The 20128-nt window shown below is 41.1% G+C and overlaps 1 protein-coding gene across 9 annotated transcripts in view; it reads right to left on the reverse strand.

Moving 5' to 3' along the window:
* Nucleotides 1-17674, reverse strand: part of ENTREP2 (endosomal transmembrane epsin interactor 2) — an 86337-nt gene extending 68663 nt beyond the window's left edge. For all 9 annotated transcript variants that reach the window (XM_077785880.2, XM_085588689.1, XM_077785879.2 and 6 more), the window contains exon 1: nucleotides 17423-17674. In XM_077785880.2, the coding sequence (XP_077642006.2) occupies nucleotides 17423-17662 (240 nt within the window). In that variant the 5' untranslated portion in view covers nucleotides 17663-17674. The remainder of the gene's footprint in view (nucleotides 1-17422) is intronic.
* Between the last annotated feature and the right edge of the window lie 2454 nt (nucleotides 17675-20128).

Raw genomic sequence — 20128 nt, forward strand, 5'->3', positions numbered from 1 at the left:
ATTAAAAAATCATTTCAATGACAGCTATTACACCTACTACCAAAAGCAGTTCTAATGAACCAAAGACTGTCAGATTATTCCACCGTGGCGAGAGGATCAGAGAGGGACTAAACCAGAAAGACAAAACTGGCTGAAGCCAAGGAGAGACACGTAAAGCTTCTTCTAGCAACACAAAGTCAGGAGACTTGTCCATTAGCTCTCAGGAAAGCTCCTCCCATGAAAAATTCTCCAGTCTTCTCCATAGAAAATACCTTCTGGGTTTTTGCAAAAAATGGTAGTTATCACCAGTTATTCAATACTTTTAAAAGTTCCAAGGTATGAATGCAAATCAGAATTCATAAAAAAACCTGAGACAAATTTGAGTCCTTCAACTAGGCATGGCTTACTGAAATGCACAGCATCACAGGGTGGCACCAAACCCACCCAACCTCCAGCTGTCACCCAAGACTTTCCATCCCTCAAAAATCTTGTTCTGTAGGATCAGCACAGGGAGCGAGTGCAGCTTACAAAAAAACGTGTTTGTGACAACCGTGTCTACACCCCCAGGCAGTGCAGGCCAGCAGGATCTGAGCTGCCCAGGGAACAGATGTCTGGGAAGCTGACATCCACACCAGCCACTGGAGCATGGCTGCTTTGGCAGGCTGTGTTTTGGTGGGTGGTTGTGGGAGTTGGTTTGTTTGTAGTTTTTGTTTCCTTGTTTCATTTTGTTTCAGGGTTTTTGTTTGTGGTAGGGTATGGGAGTTTTGTTGGGTTTTTTGTTGTTAGCTGGGGTGTATTTGGGTTGTTTTGTTGAGCCTTTAGGAACAAGACCAAGCTCTAGTCTGAGCCCATGGATTTGAATGCCCATCCAGAGCCAGACAGCCTTAGAGATGCTGTGGAAGCACACTTTCCAGTTCAGTGCTATGCAGTCTGCGTGCTCAGAGAGTTCCAGAAGATGAATGAAAGCCCCTGTGCAGAATTCATTCTGAAAGTGCACATCTGGACCCATACAGCTCTGTGGAGACACACTGAGATAACCATCCACACACGACCTCAAGTTGGGACACACGCTAGTACCACAACCAACCTAAGTACCTTGAAATATGAAAAGCAAGTATTTCAAACAGGAAATTAAAAGATGTTTGCAAATGAGGATGCTCTAACACTGCTGAAAAGTAAACTCAGGAGAAGGTATTAATACTTCAGCACACAAAGGGCCCTAACTGTCAGAAAATGAGAAAACTGCAGAGAAGGACTTGAAGATTAGTTTAGGTAGGAATTAACATATGAATAAGAAAGTGACAGAGGAACACAGGGACACAGACAGTATCTGAGAACAAATTAGCAGGAGTGTCATCCATACAGATTGCACAGTATCCATTCTGCTGCAATAAGCACTGGTGAAATTTCTCAGCAACAATGCTCTGCCCAGCTTGCCCACATGTAATTAAATATACCCAACTACTATAGAGAATCTAGGTCAGAAATAAAGATGCAGAGATTTAGAAAACTACTTATAAGTGAAGTTAGAAAATTCTGTATAGTTTAGCCAGGCTAAAGAACAGTGGTATTTTCTGGTAGGTTAAAAATCCTCAACAAATGAATAGCAACAAAATAATTTGCCTTTGTGTCCACCATATATGCATCAAAAATATCAGAAGCTTAACTCCCAGAAAAAAAATTACATTCCATATTAGGATATGCAGAGTTAATGTATAAGATTTATATCAGCACAGGAGTAGTTAAGTGCTGGAAGAGGTAATCAAGGTTATACAGATTCCTTATTACCTTACTTCAGGAACATCTAAACAAACACTCATCTGGAGATGCTGCTGTTTATAGATGGATCTCACACTGAAAATAGAATAGATGAGCTGCTGAGACCCATGCCAGGTACACATTTCTATAACTTTATGATTTCTGTAAAAATATACATTCTTGATATTTTATATGTTGTGTGTGTATACATACAAGCATAGAATCAGAATATGTTTGTAATATTAATTTATTTTCTAATTTACTTATATTTTAAATGTGCACATATTTATTGGACATTCTTATTTATTAAGAGAACATCCCAATTCTCAGAGAATGCAGTTTACCACTTCTTTGGTACATTCAGGCAGCTTTGCTTGTGCACTTACAGGGAACTGGAAGCAAGGAAGGTTTCTGTGTACTCTCCATCACCAAGTACCTCACTTGGGGATTTAGTAATTACCATGCCCTTCCTAAATCTTGTATCAATGCCTACAGCTGAAACTTCTGAGACTCCCAAATTCTTTATCAAACAATTTAATGGTGAAATCCAGCCTAGGTCTACAAGTTAAAACACAATTATCAATTAATCTCCAAATATAGAAAGACTATTAAAGAACCAGCTGGCATTTTAAAATGATGAAAGCCAACACTGTTCTTTGGCACTAGCTGCTCATCAGCACTAGCTGATGTTGCTAAGCTACTGCTGCTGCCCAGTTAGTTACACACCATCAGGTATTAAATTCATGCAGGCCACTAAGCTGCAGGGAAACAAAAAAAAACCAGAGAAAACCAATCAACCTTTGGTGCTACTTTAGAGTCAGCATCATCCTTACTTGCCCTCTTAATTTAATTCAACCTCCTTTTGCTATAACACAGCTAAATTTTTATTGTTTTGCTACAACATAGATAAGTTTCTGTTATATACCTACATTTTGATGAGTGAATGTTTGTTTTTGTCAAATAAATTTCTTGACAAAAATCAGAAAGATATTCTGATTCTGTGGGTCAATGGAGGCAAGTTGAAGAAACTGTCAGAAAGGATGGTCATTTTTCTGGCAGTTAATTAGAGCCCATGAAGATAATATTGTTTAGTATGTGATCACATAAAGAAAATACTAAGTAAAGAAAATATCTTTCAAGTTTCTGGCAGTTTTTATGAGATTATAGTAGCAGCCTTTTCCCAAGTCTTTCATCACTGATCACACTTGGGATTTGCAGCTTTCAAACCCAAACCTGCACTTACTCTTAAGCAGCCTTGCCAGCCCAGGGAGCACCATTATAATATTTAATAAACTTGGAAAAGACTCTAAGTATGTTTCTAATCACAAGCATCATCTCCACATTGCTTTTTCTCAAGCGTGATTCCATTTTTGTTTAGGACATTACTTTCACACCCTTAGCAAAGCTGTGTTGTTTGGAAGTCAACTTTTTACCTGGGTTGGTGCAGGAGGAGATAATTCTGTTGGTAGAAGACGATTTTGACCACTAAATAACCCTGTCCTTTCCATCATCCACTAACTTCCCATAAGGACTATCTTTATGACTCTGATGTTTCTTCCCTTCCTCCTACAATTCAACTAGGAGGAACATTATTAAGATCAATTACAAATTGAATGCTTACTGGTTTAGGGGTTTTGTTGGTGGGTTTAGTTTTGGTTGTTTTTGTAAGGCGAATGCATAACCAGTAAAAAAAAAAAAAAACTACACAGAATCACATTTAACCATTTTTTACTCTCAGTCAAGAATCAATTGGATTCTGCAAAGTTTCCTCTGATCAACACTTTGTACAAAGGAGCTGAGTGAGAGAAAGCAGAGGAAGAGATCTCAGGTCTACAGAACACGACAGAAAGGCAGGAGATGTTTAATCTACTGGCTGTGTTCAAGCACAAAGGTTATTGTGAGCTGGGAGCCAAGGCAACCTGACAAAGCACCAGGGCACAGCTCCCAGCTGCTCAACACAGGAATTGGAGACCCTCACTTCTACAGACAGAAAGGTTACTGTCAAAACTGTGATATTATTACCTCATCAAGCAAAAGAATTTTTTGGCTCTCACTTTTTTTCCTTCTGAATAATTGACCTCTATTTTGTAGGAAAACAGACCTACCCCTACAGGCAGGACATCCTTGAAAGATCAGCCGTCAGCTTACCTTGTTCTAGCTTGTTCCAACACCGTATTATGAAATTCCCACAATATATACAAAAAAAAAAAAACCAAAAAACAAACAAAAAAAAATCCCAGCAACCGAAAAAAAAAACCAAAAAAAAACCAGAAAACCAACAGACCAAGAAATCCCCACTAAGCAAAAAAAAAAAAAAAAAACAAACCCCAACAAATTAACAAAAACCAAACCAACAACCAAAAGTAAATATCTGTGCAGAATTTCCATTTATATTTAAGAGGGTTACTTCTATATATTTGCTATTCCACAGGATTATAAACTGTGAATCTATATCTCGGCTAATACTATATTACAATCCTAGATTTCTAGGAAGTATTCCTTGCATTATCTGCTGGCACATTCCTTAAAGCCTTGCTACAGACCACTGGGCCAGTGAAATGACAGAATTCATTGTCCCTGCAACATGCTCTAGTTACTTTTTAAAAACATGGGTAGGTTAAGCTAGAAAAGTTTTAATTTCTCAGGCAAAGAAGGGCAAGAACTATTCCTCACTATAATGTTTATTAGAGTTCCCTCAGCGTGTTTGTACAACCTTGTTATCCAATGGTTGGGCATATTTAGAACTTACTAAAGTAACAGATCATCACTTGTCAGATGTGGAAACACAGAGGGAACAGATAGCACATTTCTTAAGAAAGTTCTTTGGGGATTGAGGAGGTGTGAATCTTGTCTGAGAACAAACTATTTGCTTATTCTCATCTTCCCACTCCTCAGGCATTTCAAGTGGCAAATGGGGAAGCAAACATTTCTCCCATTTAAATGAACAAGGTATTCTTTAATAGACACCAAATACATTGATTTTTAATACAGTTTTTTGCCTTACACTGAAGTTAGTGCCTGCTTCTGAGAAATCCAGTAAACGACACTCCATCCAACTATAACTTAACTAAAATAGCTATATGACACATCCTTTTCCATGCTAGAGAAACTACCTTCTTTAATATACAATCCTACCTCTTCCTTCTCAAGCTATTCATTGGCAATTTAACTGGAAAAGAAAGGAATCCTTTTCTGCAGATTTGTTTGTAAAATTACATTTTTTCATTTTCAGGATGATCTCCTCAGAAAGTATTTTTTACTTCATCCAAAGTATTATTATATGCATTTATACTATTAAACTTCCCATTTCCACCAGACTCTACTGATTAATGTAATCATTGCGCATTACTGTTAATCCACAGGCTTCTTGTGGGACTCAAACAAATATAATTACACTGCCTGTTGAATTTTCTGTTTTCAGAAAACAGAACACTTCACCAAGTGTTCATTCTATCTTTAAGTCTCATACTATTTTGAAGTACAAGCTTTCCACATCCTATTCACCTTTGGCACGTCCTATGGGCTGTGCTGTAAGTCAGGATTTCACAGCCATCGGCTGCTGAAGGGCCAGCGAGGCAGGATTTGCTGTAACTCACAGAGCCCATCCCTGGCTGCACCTGCAGGGAACAGGGAACAGGGACACGCCCAGCTGGCAGGTGAGTGGGAGCCACCTTGCAGCAGCTGGGCACTGCTGAGACCTTCCCCAACACTGCTGGCTTGGGCTGGGGTTCCAGGCCAACTGGCTGAAACAGATCACAGCTTCAGTGCTGCATCGTCACGTTTTACCCAAAACCAAAAACAGCCGCAGAAAAGCTGCTCCTAACATTGGTCTCATTTACCTTCTCCAACTCTACACAAGAATTACATCAATGACAGCTAAACTGGCTAAAACACGGAGTCCTGAGGCACCTAGGCTGGAGGCAAAGGAGGCCTAACATTTTTGATGTTATGTGGTTAACAGACAGACACAAGGCACCAGAAGTATTTTTAGACCTTTCTGAATCAGGGAAATAGTGTTTAAAACATTGCTCTAATTTCTACATGATCTAGTTTTCAAGAATTTGAGCTACAGCTCATTACTACAGCATTCAATTTGGCATCAGATTCTTTTTTTTGATTAAGTCAAATACAGCAGATCCAAGGAAATATATTGTTTGGGGACTCCCATATAGTTCCTAAATATAACATACCTAGGTATAAACAAAAAAAATTAAATTTATTTTTATTATCAAGGATCTCTAAATTTTACTGCATATAGAATTACTTTTCCACAGGCAAAATTCTTCACAGACCTATCTTATTGCATTGATGTTATATAAATCAAATCAGACACTGATGAAGGGAAGAAATCTTCAGAATCCCAAAATAACCAACCTCCAAAAATAAAAATAAAATTGCTTGTTGCTGAAATATTCAAGATTGAAAAGTAACTGTAACTCTCAAATTTACTCCTTTTTTCCCTATTCTTATCCTCTCTAGTTTTTCAAAACAGATTAACAAGATAATTACATCTGTAGTTAGGAACCAAAGCAGCTGATTGAGGCAAAACCTCAAGTTAGCCCCAAACAATTCATACTGGAAGGCAAGTTTTTAAACTGTCAGGACATAAGAAGGAACTATTAAGTGGAAGGACATTACAATTTTCCTGGTGGTGACTTCTAGTCCCACAGGCAAAAAGGGCATTGCTGCAGGGGAAGGTACAAGGTCAGAAGTAGAAAATGGTTTTGTTTCCTTCTGCCTTCCTGCCCATTATTTCAGGTTCACAAACCTGTGACAGGTATGACTGAACTCTTCACACAAGCCTCACCTAGGACTGACAGGTCCTGTCACTGGGACCACTTTTCCTAATCCCTGGTTTGATATTTGGTCTTTCAGACCCTTGACTCACAGGGAGAGAAAATCCATCAGTTCCAGAAGTGAGGTCTAAAGGAAGCCGCCGAGGTCCTTCAAGGGAATTATTTCTGTAACAGATGGATTTTCTCTTTAACTAAAAACTAAGCTATGTTAAACCACAACAGAAGGTCAGTAAAGGAAGATGAGCACATGGTCTGTGGTAGGCACCAAATGCCACCAGATATTGGTCTGATATTAGTCACCCTTATTATCTGTACAACACTTTATTGTTTGTACTGTCATTATTGCTTTCACAGTAAAGGTTCTTCTCCACTCAAAAGGCAAATATTACATACCAAGAGAAATGAGTCTGTCAAGCCACAGTGTGAGTATTTGAAAAGCTCAAAGGAAAAGCTGCACTGAAGCTTTAAACTACTTAGGTAGGAACGAAAATATTTACTGAATTAACATGAACTTCAAAAATGACAGCAATGTTTTAGCATTGTTCCTAGTTATTGCAGTGATATTTCACAGGATCTCAAAGTATGGTCTGGCTATCAAGCTTTATTCCAAATTTCAGAAGGAATAAAGGAAAATTTTTAAGGGAGGAAAATAAGAAGTTCTAAATTATTATAAATTCCTTAGGCCCAGACCAATATATGTCACACAAGAATAAAAAGGACAAGAGTTTCCTGTTAGGAACTCCTTAAAAAAGCTAATGTCTCCTCTTGTACCAGAACAAATGTGAAGATTTGGTTATGTGGAGGACTTCAGCCTACACATTAAAGCTGACTCCTACCTACCATAACATTACTTCTGTCTTTCTGAAAGGACAACCATTGCTGGTTTATGCATAAAAGGCAACATGGACAAGTTGTTAACATCTTACCCAAAGTGTGCAGCGTTGTCAGGCAGACCAAGTGCACCTGCCACCCCATCTGTGCTGCCCTCACTATTCTCTCTGGTTCCATGCAGCAGGTTCTGTGCTAGGAGGGGCAGAGATGCATCAGAGAAATCGTGTGGTGCAGCTGTAAGGGAGTCCTGCAATTACAGACCCAATGGGAATGTGTCTCCAGGGCATGAGCCATTATCCTACATCGATTTCCCTTCCTCCCCCGCCACCCTCCCCCCAACTCCAGCGGTGTTTTGTTTTGTGGCTTGCCTTGTTACGGTTTTAGTGTTACTTTGAACATTAAAATTATTTATTATACTCTGATATATCTAAATAAATCTCCACTCCCTAAGTCAACATCCTTTACAACCAAATATTTGTTGCAATCTCAGAAATATTCTTTTTTGATGCTCCCTTTTACTCTTTACGTGTAATGAAAATCTATTTCACATGAAAACTCTATTATGTTTAAATCCACTGCAAAATGAAAACTCAAATCTAGCACTTCTTGAATTAATGTTGCTTTTTGGAAAGAAATTTTCAAGGCAGAAAGGACTACAACAGCACCCATTTGGTTTATTCTCATTTGCAATAAATACAATAACCTTTCTGATACAAATCATGTCTGTATAGGCAAGCAAGAGGAAGCTCATCTGTTCTTCAGCTAAAGATCCCACACTTTCATTAGGAGCTTTCTAAACGCAATTTTTTACTTTCAGCTCACAAACAAAAGGTGAAACTTGCCACAAGAATGTGTAAGTGGTCCTACACACCCCCAGAAAATTTCTGTTTAAGTGGGAACATGTAAAGGGTCAAGTCTATAGTTTGATACTCTGGATGACCTGAGACACATAAAACAGTCCAAGATTTCTTCACTTCAACACACACACAGGACAGCAGCCTTTGCACTTGAGAATGTAGTTTTTTTAGCCATATATTTCACAAGTTTTCAAAAGGTTTTCTATTTAAGTCTCCAGAAATATAAAATTCATTTGAACTACAGCTAATTTCAAGATATGACAAAACCACTTTCTACCAATGTTATTTCCAGAATGACACAGCAGTGTCACACGTGCTCACAACACTATCAAAGTTCTTGATGACTGTTTACACAGTCAGAACTTGAAAACCTCTTATTTTAGCAGCATTAGTCAACAAATGCTTTCACTGCTGTAACAAAGGAAAACCATTGAGTTTAAGTGTTCTCATAGAACCATGCTCACTAGAATGTATAATAGTGAGATAACTGTGTTTATTATTGATAATCATGTTTGTCCCTCGGCTCTTTACATTGAATGCTCAATGCTGGTTTGGGTTGTTCTTTTTTTTTAACTAGAGAGTAATCTTAATTTCTTTAGCAGACAAAAAAAATCTGCCACAAGTCTGAAAAACATCTGCAAACACAAGTTTTCAAACAGATGAAAAGAGTTTTTTCCCTGAAAAGAGTGAATACAAAAGTGGCAGTGTAAGGCTACATGTTTATTATCTCTCAGTGCCCCTGGATTAAGTGTGTTCAGTTTAAACCCACCTGTTTTTATTTTTCTGGCACTGAAGGTTTATCTAAAATCTTCAGATTAAGCTATGCTCTTTTCTGCTAAAACAGCAGCAAAAAAATCCAACTCATAAGTACATTATACCCCACACATGAAAATAATTCTGCTGAGATTGACTCTCTGTGACAGAAATAACAAACCCGTATAGTTATCAGTGAGTTATTTGCTGGTTCTGCAGAACAGAAATTACTCATGATGATGGCTTCTAGAAAGAAGGAAAGTTCATATTCAAAACTGAAAGCAAGCTTGCAAAGTAGAGTAATTCCTACTTTGTAAATTAGACCCAAAAGTTTAAGACTGTGCTGCTGTTTCAACTACCTATGTTTAAATCAAGCTTTTCTCAAGAACAGAAATCCAAGTGTTAAATCCAGTTTGCCTCTTTCAAGCAAAAAATACATATTCTTCAAAGTGTTTACATTTTCTCATTTTTATCAGAATATGAAAATAATAAAACCAAGTAATAGAATTTTCAGAATATTGTGAAATTATTCAATTTTTTAAACCCCATTCTATTGGAAAACAATGTATCAGTATAAGCTATGCAGCAGTAATTCAAGTATTTCTCACTTACTGCAAATTAGCTCAAAAGTACTCCACCTACTCAATGCCCTTAAAAGTAACACAGCAAGCACTGGCATCTGCTCCTCAGAACTGGCTATTTTAATCTGCAGACCTGCATCAAATTACCAGTGTAGATGTACCCAGGATGGAGGAAAATTCTGCCCAGCACAGAGCATTTCTAGCAATTTGTAGGGAGTTCATATCTTCTGCACAATACAGGAGTTTCCAGATTGGCCTTACAGGTTTTACCTGAATTACCAAAGAGCAAATGGAACATGAGCAAATCTGTTTGCCAAAGAATCTGGTGTTGAGAGCACCCACACCAAGCACTCAATGGATGAGTGGCTATTCAGACAGGCTGCAGTCTGACCCAGAGACTTCATTCCTCCCAGCAGTCAGATTCCATTTACTGTGTTCTTCCAGCTCATCTTTTGGCTCCATTTTATCCCCAGGAGCCGAGTCTGTGTGCTCTGAGAACGCTCCCTGGTGCGCAGGAACAGTGAGTGGGAGCACACACATGACCAGAGCTGGAATACTGATATGGGCACATCCACAGACCACCAAAAATAACAATGATAAAATGTACTGGGGACAGGACTGCAGTTTCAAACAGCACAAGCAAGAACTTTTGAAGGAATAATCAACACAGTGTCCTTACAAACAGATTGTAAACCCTCTGTTTATGGGGTAGACACAGCGATTCTGTGACTTTGCCAAAGATGGAAGACTAAGCTTTAGGGCACTTTGATCTTAAAATGTTGCCTGCACGTAAGCTAGAATGCTCTGAATGTATAAATATTCCTCAATTATAAATTCACTAGGTTTATCATATTTGCATAACACTCCTTTAAAGCAATGTGGTTGCTCCCAAAGAGATGAGGTAATGACCACACCACCTGCTTCTAGAAGAGTAGCTTTCTCTATATACACCACTGAAATCGTTATACTCCTATAAGTTACATATTTTCAGGCAGTTCACACCTTACACAGTCCCATTATCTGTTCTGCCCTTGGATCCCAGAAGGTACAGGAGTGAGCAGAAAAAAGAATTGTGAAAAAATAGCTAATTAAACATGATAATTCACAACTCATTCCTTCAGTAAGTCACAACATAAAACTAAAATGAAGGTTTAATAAGTTCAGCAGCTGCAAATAACTAGATTATTTACCTTAGAAATTCCCACTTCCACCAAGGTACTTAGCTCTGTCCAAGTTTCATAGTAGACTTAACCTGCTCCTCACAGCTAGTTCTCCTAAGTTCCTGGCAGTATTTGCTGTCTTTTACACCAAATGCCCCTACATTTCCAGCATTTAAAAACTGTCTGGAAAGGACAACCAGCATGCAGGAAAAAGATTTCATTCCTAAAGAGACTGAGACATACATACCTGTTGTTCTGCTACAGACAAAAACAAACACACAACAAACTAACTAAAAACTGTATGCTGACAACAGTAAGAGACTTACTCATAATAATATTCTTATTCTGCAGTCTGGCTGCCTACAGAAAAAGAAAGACTTCAGAATACATATCACTTATATTATTATCGGATTAATAAAAATTATTCTATTTCTTCTCTATAGACTGGACATCTCCTGCTTGTTATCGTAATTATCTTTGCTTTCTTCCACTAATCCTTCCTGTAACATGGGAAGTTTTAAAATTAAATTGCTCTTAAGGCTAAGGCAACAGGACATATCAGAGACAATAAAAGCTGATGTGCCTCATGAAACAAATAATGTTGCCTTCCATGAGTCTGCTATTCTCTAGTGCACTGGAGACAAAAAAAAAATCTCAAGGTTGTACTTAGCCCCAAATCCTCAGGAAGTTACAGTTATTCTATTAGGCACAGTTCAAAGCATTAAAATGGAATGCTGCCATCTTTCTGTTTCTCTGTCCAGCTGATTTGCTATAATTCCATCAGGATATGGGAACACTTTCACCTATGCATGTCCTTTTCCAAAGCCCTGCCTGACCACAGACTCAATAAAACACAGAGGATGCACCCAAGGTCTCTCAGTTCTTATGTTCTATGATGTGTATGACCTCTTCTTGTGCACCAATGCCACAGGTTTTAACTGGCACCTATTAACAGCCTCATGGGTTTTCTGGGTTGGATGTTTTTGAGTTGTCTGTCACACAATATTGTCAGGATGTACAAACCAAGTATGCTAATAAAATTAATTATGATCCAGCACCTAGACAAGACACATTGCAATCCTTGTGTGTTTTATGAAGGTGAGAAGCAAGCCTGTGCAGGTGACTGTTTTTTGTTTTTTTTTACCAACACCGGGTACCACAACACACATCCCTAAGCAGACTTCCTGAGACACAAAGTTCCAGACACTGACCTCCTTCCACAGACTGCTCACATTTCAAAGCCTTGAAAAACTTGCAAAGGAAAAGAAAGATGTGCCTGAGGTGTTAGCAAATCCAAAAAGAAGTCAGAAAAACCTAGGTATGGTAGTTAATAAAGGATACAACAGTAGACAGTAACAGATAATGTCTCAAAGAATCAAAGTTCATGTAATTCTTTTGCAAGTATGTATAACTGAAGGTTCCATTATTTGTAACTAAAACTGTGACTGCACCTTACACTTCCTAACTGAGGAGTTAGCAGTGATCAAACATGGTAGTACTACTTGCTCAAATGTATAATCCCATTGAGCTGCTTTTATTTTGTGACTAACACACTGGCAAAAACCTACTATGACTTATTAGCTGGACTGTGAAGAGGCAAAAGATTATCAAGTCACTTGTAGGATTTTTGAAGTGATCCATTTCCTGGTCTAAATTTCATCAAATTGAAGCAAGGAACATCAAAGTAACTGTCCTAGTGTGTGGATGCATAATCTTTCAGGAAAGACATTAGATCTTCAACAGCCATGTAGAGAAATCAGTTTCATTTGTTCCCTGGGCTTGACTATTTGATAATCTGAATTAGAGGTCTGATAAGTCTCCTGAAAACTTTCTGTGTGGAAATTTACTTACCCCATTGCCAAACCAGCTATACAAACTCCTCCAGAAATCTGAAAGTGAATATTTAAATATATAGAACATTTGCTGACTCAGCAGCAAACTTCACAGAATAACAAATTGTCCACAATAAACTAATCATCATGGCTATGAGTCCACAGATTTGGAATCTGGAACAATCCTCTGCAGAGAAGGAATCTGGTCACATACTCTCACCCAAACAGTGTTTCCTCCAAGAAAGCTGTAGGCTGAGTTCTCAGGCTGTGTGTGTGAACCAGGATACTCAACCAAGCAATCCATACTATGGGTTCTCACACACCCAGAGATGATCCAGAGTTCTCACAGAGCACACTCAGAAGTACAGTGGATATTTTGTGAAAAACCACCTGATATCCACAGAGTTAGAGTTTCATTTATACCTACAGCAGGTGGACAAGAAGGCTGCCCTTGGAGTCCTAGACATTAAATGATCATCTCCAAGACAAATAAACAAATAAATGTGTTCCATATTGTCCCAGTTCAGGGAACACTGGATCACACCACAGGAGCAGTGAGGTTACTCTCTCTTAAGGAGCTTGGCTTTGCTTTCACAGTCACGCTGTTGGCAAGAGACTTCCCATGCAAACTTAAAGTTCCTTGTCCCAAGCTACAACTATCACTCTACTCCTCCTGACTACCCACAAGCAATAATGGAAAATACCAGAAGAAGACAGAACAAAATAGAAGGAAGGGGGAAAAAAAAAAACCAAACCAAAACCCCTTTAGCTGAAATGGAGAAAAGAAAGAAACAATTGCTAACAAATTATCTTTATTGTCATCTCCCCTTCACTTCCACAATGATTCTGTACAGGAATATGCCAGGACAACCTGCTATATGTGAGGAACAGCCAGGATCACAGACAAGTAGAAGTTTTTGAAAGTTAACTCCTTTAAGCACCACCTGAGGTTTTTAAACCTATGTTGTACAATGGCACAGAAAATTACAGAAAAGACTCCTACATTCGGCTTTCTCAGTTAATAAAGTAGACAAGTATATAACATATTTCCTATTTTCCATAGCAGAAAAGTTGGGTTTGAGTTCACACCAACAACCTCCCTTTATATCTGTTTCCTTTTTCAAAAACACAAAAAAGTATGTATTCCATGAACCTTGAAAACATTCTACATTAAAGATGCTTTTAAACCAGAAGAATTGATCTGCTCTGAACATGGGGTATGGATGAAAAGAGGCACAATTGAGAAGAAACTTTAAAAAGGAAAGGCAGCACAAGATCTTCCAGTAATACACTTTTACACAAGAACACAACAACTGCCAAGTAACCATACATAAAAAAGGAGATAGAAGAATACACAGCAAGATTTATACAAGAAGAATACACTTGCTAAGATTTCTAGTGCCAGAGTAATTTTAGAAACCTGGGTAATCTTATGATTTAGTTTACTATTTTATTAATACTTTGCTCTACTAGAGAGGACTCTAGTCTCTAAGCCTGGTAATTTTCTTAAATCAAGATGGGGGGGTAGCAGGATAAACGTCCTTCTGCAAACTTCTAAATAATTTGAAGAAATTACTTCACCAAGTGAGATTTGCTTTTGCAGTCACACCCACAGCTCCATCAGCCTGTGGTTTGCTGCTGTCCCAACACTGACAGGAACCATGAGCATCACTGAAGCATTGCCTTCAACCCGGCCCTGTACAGAACCAACACACTACAAACTGGCACTTGGTTTGCATTCTAAAGGGCAAAGGGGATACAAATATTTTCTCATATTCAAGCAACTATAGACCTATGGGAGAGATAAATAACCTTGTCACTGCTTATACTTTCAGTGATCTACCAGAACAGCCTAATTGTGAGATCTATCCTTCCATGATTAAAATGAGACCTAGTACTCTGTTCTTGATGTTCTTAACAGGATCAGAGACACTTATGCTCATTTCCCTTCTATGAAAAAAACATTTTCTTTTGCCCAGTTGAGAGAATGTGAAGAAGAAATCACCATTTTCTCAGGAAACTGCAACGGGAAAAGCTGCCAAGCATTTCAGCACACAGATTGCAAGGTCTTGCCAATGAATGCTGCCTATGCAGAGAATTTACCAGTACCTCCTTATCTAAACCTCAAATTTCCTTCTGCTCAGTGTAAGGTTGACTCTGATTAATTACCTTAAAAATGTCTTAATACAAAATATATGAAGATAAAAAGTATCTTCCTAACATGATGCTATGAAAGATAACCTGTTCATGGTATGGGATGTTGCTTAAATAAACTCTACATTCTTCAAAGCTTTATGGAAATTATGGTGCCTTGTTCTTTAAATAAGCTCTCACCTACATGGTCACTTGATTTAATTTGAAAAAGAAAGGGAGAAATCAGAACCTTTCCTTGCATTTGATTACAAAACTTTCTGCGAGTTTAATATGCAGCCTGATCTATTTTTTTTTTCAACCAGCTAAACTGTTACAAACACTAGGAAATTATTTTCAGAAACATTTGGAAGACTCATGACAAATTTTGAAGCCTTCATTTATATTGACATTGACAGGGCATGTGGTGTCAAAGACTGCTGAAAAGTATCAACGCCAAGACTATTCTCTTTTAGAATGTGCATTTCTAATGACTAAAAACTACAGTATATCACATAAACACACAATAAAATAGATTCAGAATGTCTAGTTTATTATCAAACCACTCAGTTATTTACTTCCAAGAAGTGAGGAGGAAGTAGTGTGAAGGCAGCGAATATCTGACTTTGGCACCAAATAAAGGGGGAAGGACAGTTCCATTATTTTTCTCTCATGTCACTTAAACCCACCTGTAGTTATTTCTTTAACTGCATTTTACAGAAGCCAGCTAAACACTGTTAATCTTCCACAGGAATATTTTTCAGCTGCGAGCGATGACATATCTAGTGTTTGTTAAATCCACTAAATACCTCAAAGGGCTTTTAGAAAGGGCTGAGTAATCAACTAACTTCAAGAATTTTAGGGCTCATCATGCTTCAAAAACTGCTCTATTTCCTCTTAGTTCTTGAGACTTAGAGGTAAGGATAATAGGAGGAAACTAAGTTTATTCTAATGCTCAGACAGCTCATTTATAAGGTAGATTGATTTTTTCAAAAAGGAAACTCTTAGTTTAGAAAACAAGGTACACCTGTCCCATTCTGATAACACAGGAAAATAAGGCCTTCTAGTCAGCAGTCCTGCAATTCTGTGAGCCTTGCACCCATTCTGCCACAGGCTGGAATCACGGCTTTGGTGTCTGGTGAGCAACCAGCATGCGTGCAATTGAAGTGGGAAACACATTTTCTGTGCAATACACTGCACAGAGAGAAGAGCAGAAAGCACCCAGAGCAAGGAAAACAGCCTATCTTGGAGCACAACCACCACCAGAAGGGTCTTTGCAGACAGAACACAGGAGGTGGGGGAAAAGGTACTACTGAAAAAGTTGTGCTTATGGAATCCACAAGCAGTTATGCATATTCCTACTCACTCTGTCAAGGTAAGAAACAAAGGCTGCCTAAGCTGTGTTGGTTTAGTAGCACATTAATATGTAAGCAGCCAGATTTTGAACCTAAAATTCACACCTCATCAGAACAAATAATTGCATATTATCTTGCAGAGGATCAAATTCAATAGAATGACTATTACAACATCAATGTTATTAGTGTAAACTCATATTTCTTTTTAAGACTACAATAAAATACAACAAAATCAAGAAAGATATCTAAATAATTAATCCAAAGAAACTCTTCTTCTCTGAAGGATTGATGGGAAAAAAAGTAATAATCTGCCTAAGAGCATATTAAATAGTTTAACATTTTTTTTTAAATTACACCATTTCCACCACATGCTCAAAACTAAATAACCCAAAATATTTTATCTAATTCTCTGGTTTCTAACAAGCACATTTCAAGCTGAAAACTCTCTGGTCCGTTAAAAGAGCTGAAGAGACATAATTGAAACCAGTAACGCATTAAATTAAATGGAGCAAATCTTCACCAATAGCACAGAGTCTGTTACCAGTGCCCTCAGAAATGCCTAATTCTTCATAAATGTCAAGCCCCATTTCCCTGCTTATGAGAAAAACTTCCAAGAAGCAGGATTATCCTAATGTGTCCATGTGTGCACTGCACCCACACACAGATGCAGCCACTCATGATCAGCACTAAATGAGACCACCTGAGTCAGACTATCAACTCTGGTTTTTTGTTTTGTTGTGTTTTAAATTTATGCCAGGACACAATAGAAAGTGAACAAGGATACCACAAAGGAATCGTAAGGACCCCAATTTGCGCTCAGAACAAACAAGTTTTTCCCTCAGACTAGCAGCCTCCCCTGGGGCGAGCCCCAGCTTTTCTCAGGGCTCCAGGGCGCCCCAAAGCCGCGGCCTTTCCAGCCGTTCCGGCACAACTCTTCCATGCCGTGTGTGCACCTTAAACCCCACTCGTGCTCTGCTCGTCCCTTTGGTCACCTCCAGCACCGCTCCGCTCGCTGCTGAACCCGCAGCCGCGCCAGACCCTGAGCGCCGGCCGCTCTCAAGGTGAGCCCAAGTCAGCGCCGATGGAGCCGGCGGCTGAGGCAACGCCAGCGGCTCATTTGTCATCCCAAGTTTCGCCCGACGCTGTTGGTAAAACCCAATCCACCTTGGCCAGCCTTCCAGAGGAGAGGCGGAGGTGCCACCGCGGGGCTGCCGGGCCGGGGGCAGCGCCGCGGCCGTGCCGAACACGGCGCTGCCGGTCGAGGAGCTCACCTGCCCGCCTGAGCGCGGGGAGGGCGCCGAGGCCGCAATCGCCGCCCGCGTCCCACCTGGCGGCCGGCCGCGCATCCCTGAGGCGGTCCCGCCCGTCCCTCCCGCGCCCCCCGACTCACCGAGAAGCCGGCCCAGAAGGGGCAGGAGTGGCGGACGCGGGCCGAGGTGGTGAGCGCCAGGGCGGCGAAGCTGACGGCCACGATGAGGCAGCCGAGCACCATCTGCGTGACCCCCAGGGCCAGCATGGCCCGCGAGCGGGCGCGCTGCTCGCGCAGGCGGGACAGGCTGCGGGACAGCGCGGTGGGGCTGAGGGAGCGCGCCCCGCCGGGGGCCCGCGCCGCCCCGCCGCCCGCCGGCATCCTCCGCGCGGCCCCGCGCCGCCTCCCGCCGCCCCCGCGCTCCGCGGGGCAGCCGGGCGCTGCGGGCAGCGCGGCGCATGGAGGAGGAGCCGCCCTGCGCCCGGGGCGACCCGCGCGGCCCCGGCCGGGGCGCGGCGGGCGAGGGGCAGCCGCCGCCGCCGCCGCCGCCCGTCCCCGCTGCAGGCGCGGGGCGGGGGGGGCTGCGGGGCTGCAGCGCGCGGGCGCGGCTCAACCTCAGCCGCCGGCGGGGGCGGCCCCGGTCCGGCCCAGCCCCGGCGCCGCGGGCCGGGCGCGCTGGCTCGGGGAGCGCCCGCGCCCCGCTGCCCGGCGCCTGCCGCTCCGGGAGGGGAGGGGAGCGGGGAAGGGCTGTGCACGGCCAATGGCGGGCGGAGGCAGCGGCCGGGGCAGCAGCGGCGGCCGCCGGCTCTGCGGGCTCGGCGCGGCGTGGATGGCGAGCGCCGGGCTCGGGACCCGGCCCGAGGCCCCCCTGCAGCCGGACGGAGCCCGGGCAGCGCCCCGGAGCCGACCCCGCTCCTCCCGCCAGGGCCCTGAGGGCAAAATCGCTCCCACCTGGGCTTTGTGCAGCGGCGGCACCGGCAGCCTCGCCCCCCCTGCTCCGTGTGCTCCCGTCCAGCCGCGGAGGAAGGGCAGGGCTGGGTCTCAGCTCTGTGTAGAAGGCATCTGGAACGTTTTTTATTTTTTAAGGTTTTATTCCTCACAGCAAACCATAACCAAGTCTCAGGTGCAGCATCCCCAGTAGCAGAAACATATGAGGCTTCTAATTATAAAAACTTCTCTCTCAGCCCTGCTGCTGCAGCTAACAGGACTAGCATGATAAGGCTGCCCACAGCACCTGAAGCCACTCTTTTGCAGAAGGGAAATCACAGCAATTAGGTATCAACTGTAAACAGCTTGGCCTACTCATGAAAAACATACAAACAGAACCCAAACCCCAGATGAGCATCTCACTATACTGCAGGATAGTTTAGGTAGTAAAACTATGCCAAGATTAACATATTTGTAGCACCATAACCTGCTAAAATAGTAATTTTTTAATACAGGAATTGGCACATGTAGTCTACATATCTGTAATTCTGTGATATGCATTTTAAAAAATCTCTCAACCCAAACGTCACATGTAGACCAGGCTTAAAACTTTCTATTTGAGGCTCCTTTTCTTTCAGGAACTTTTCTTCGCATTAAATAGTTTCCTGGGGAGGTAGTAGTGAGGAAGTGTACCTTGACAGGAAAGTGTCAGAGTAGGTCCCCTCTCTTCATACAATATCCAGATGTTTTACTGTAACTGAAGAACACAAAAAAGCTTGCTGCTTTCAGCTTAATTCACTGTCTGTCACACAACATCATGGGATAACAGCTGCTGTCACCCCACCATGGCTGAAATACTGCTCCAGCACATCTGCAAGCCGTATTTTAATCAGAGACAAAAGCACCTGACTAAACTGTACACTGAAGAAAAAACTGTTTTGCTAAAAGTTTTTAGTCAAATGCAATTTGTACTGCATTAACATTGCTCATAATCAAAAAAAGAGTTAGCTTACAATGACTTATTTAGAATGGGCCTGATAGCAAAGAGGAGTCAGCTAGAAACAACATTCCCAGCTGATATTCCCAAGCTGACTGCTGGCACAGGTGTGCTACTTCCTATCTATGGCCAGGCAGAACAGATAAATGAAGGCAGGTGGGAATATATGGTTATAGATCACACTGAATTTTTGCTTATACCAATTCACACTAAAACTAACATCCACTTGTATTTATTTAAGTAGAACTGTTTGCTGTCCAGCATTGGAAATATTACTTCAAAATGTCCCTTTCAAAGTCAAGGAAGAGTCTGTGTTCCAATGTTCTGCCAAATAAGGTGAAAGGTTCTAGCAAAAAGAAACAAAACCAAAGCCCAGATGCAAACTGAACCTCTGCAGTCTCCATGATTAAGTAGTTCATTCTCCATTAAGGCAGAAATTATTTCAGTTATTCAACAGCAGGACAATTAGCAACCTTAATAAATGCATTTAAATCTCTAGCTGGGTGCTCTCATTCAGGAATAAGATGGCCCTAGGGCTTGGAGAAATTGGGACACATTACACTGGGGAGTGAATTTACATCTCACTAACTCCCTGTGCTGATACTATTGAAAGCATTAGGTACAAAGCAATTTACCTTCATTTCCAAGGACCTTCTAACTTGTATGTAAAAATAAAAAAAAAATAAATAATCCACATTTGTGGGTAATCCAGAGGAGGATCTGGCACTGCCAATCCACAGCTCATCTGCTTTCCCTGAACCTCACATGTGGATAAGTTCTCAGGTAATCAATACTTCCACACCCTCCAATATGGCCAACTAAGGCTACCAGAAAAAATTATTTTGGCTTCCAGTATGAATCCAGTGGACTTTAAATCACTTTTTGTCACTTCAATACTTTTGAGCATTCAGATATAGATACTG

This window comes from Lonchura striata, chromosome 10 (assembly GCF_050655825.1).
Source record: "Lonchura striata isolate lonStrDom1 chromosome 10, ASM5065582v1, whole genome shotgun sequence".
Classification (NCBI taxonomy): Eukaryota; Metazoa; Chordata; class Aves; order Passeriformes; family Estrildidae; genus Lonchura; species Lonchura striata.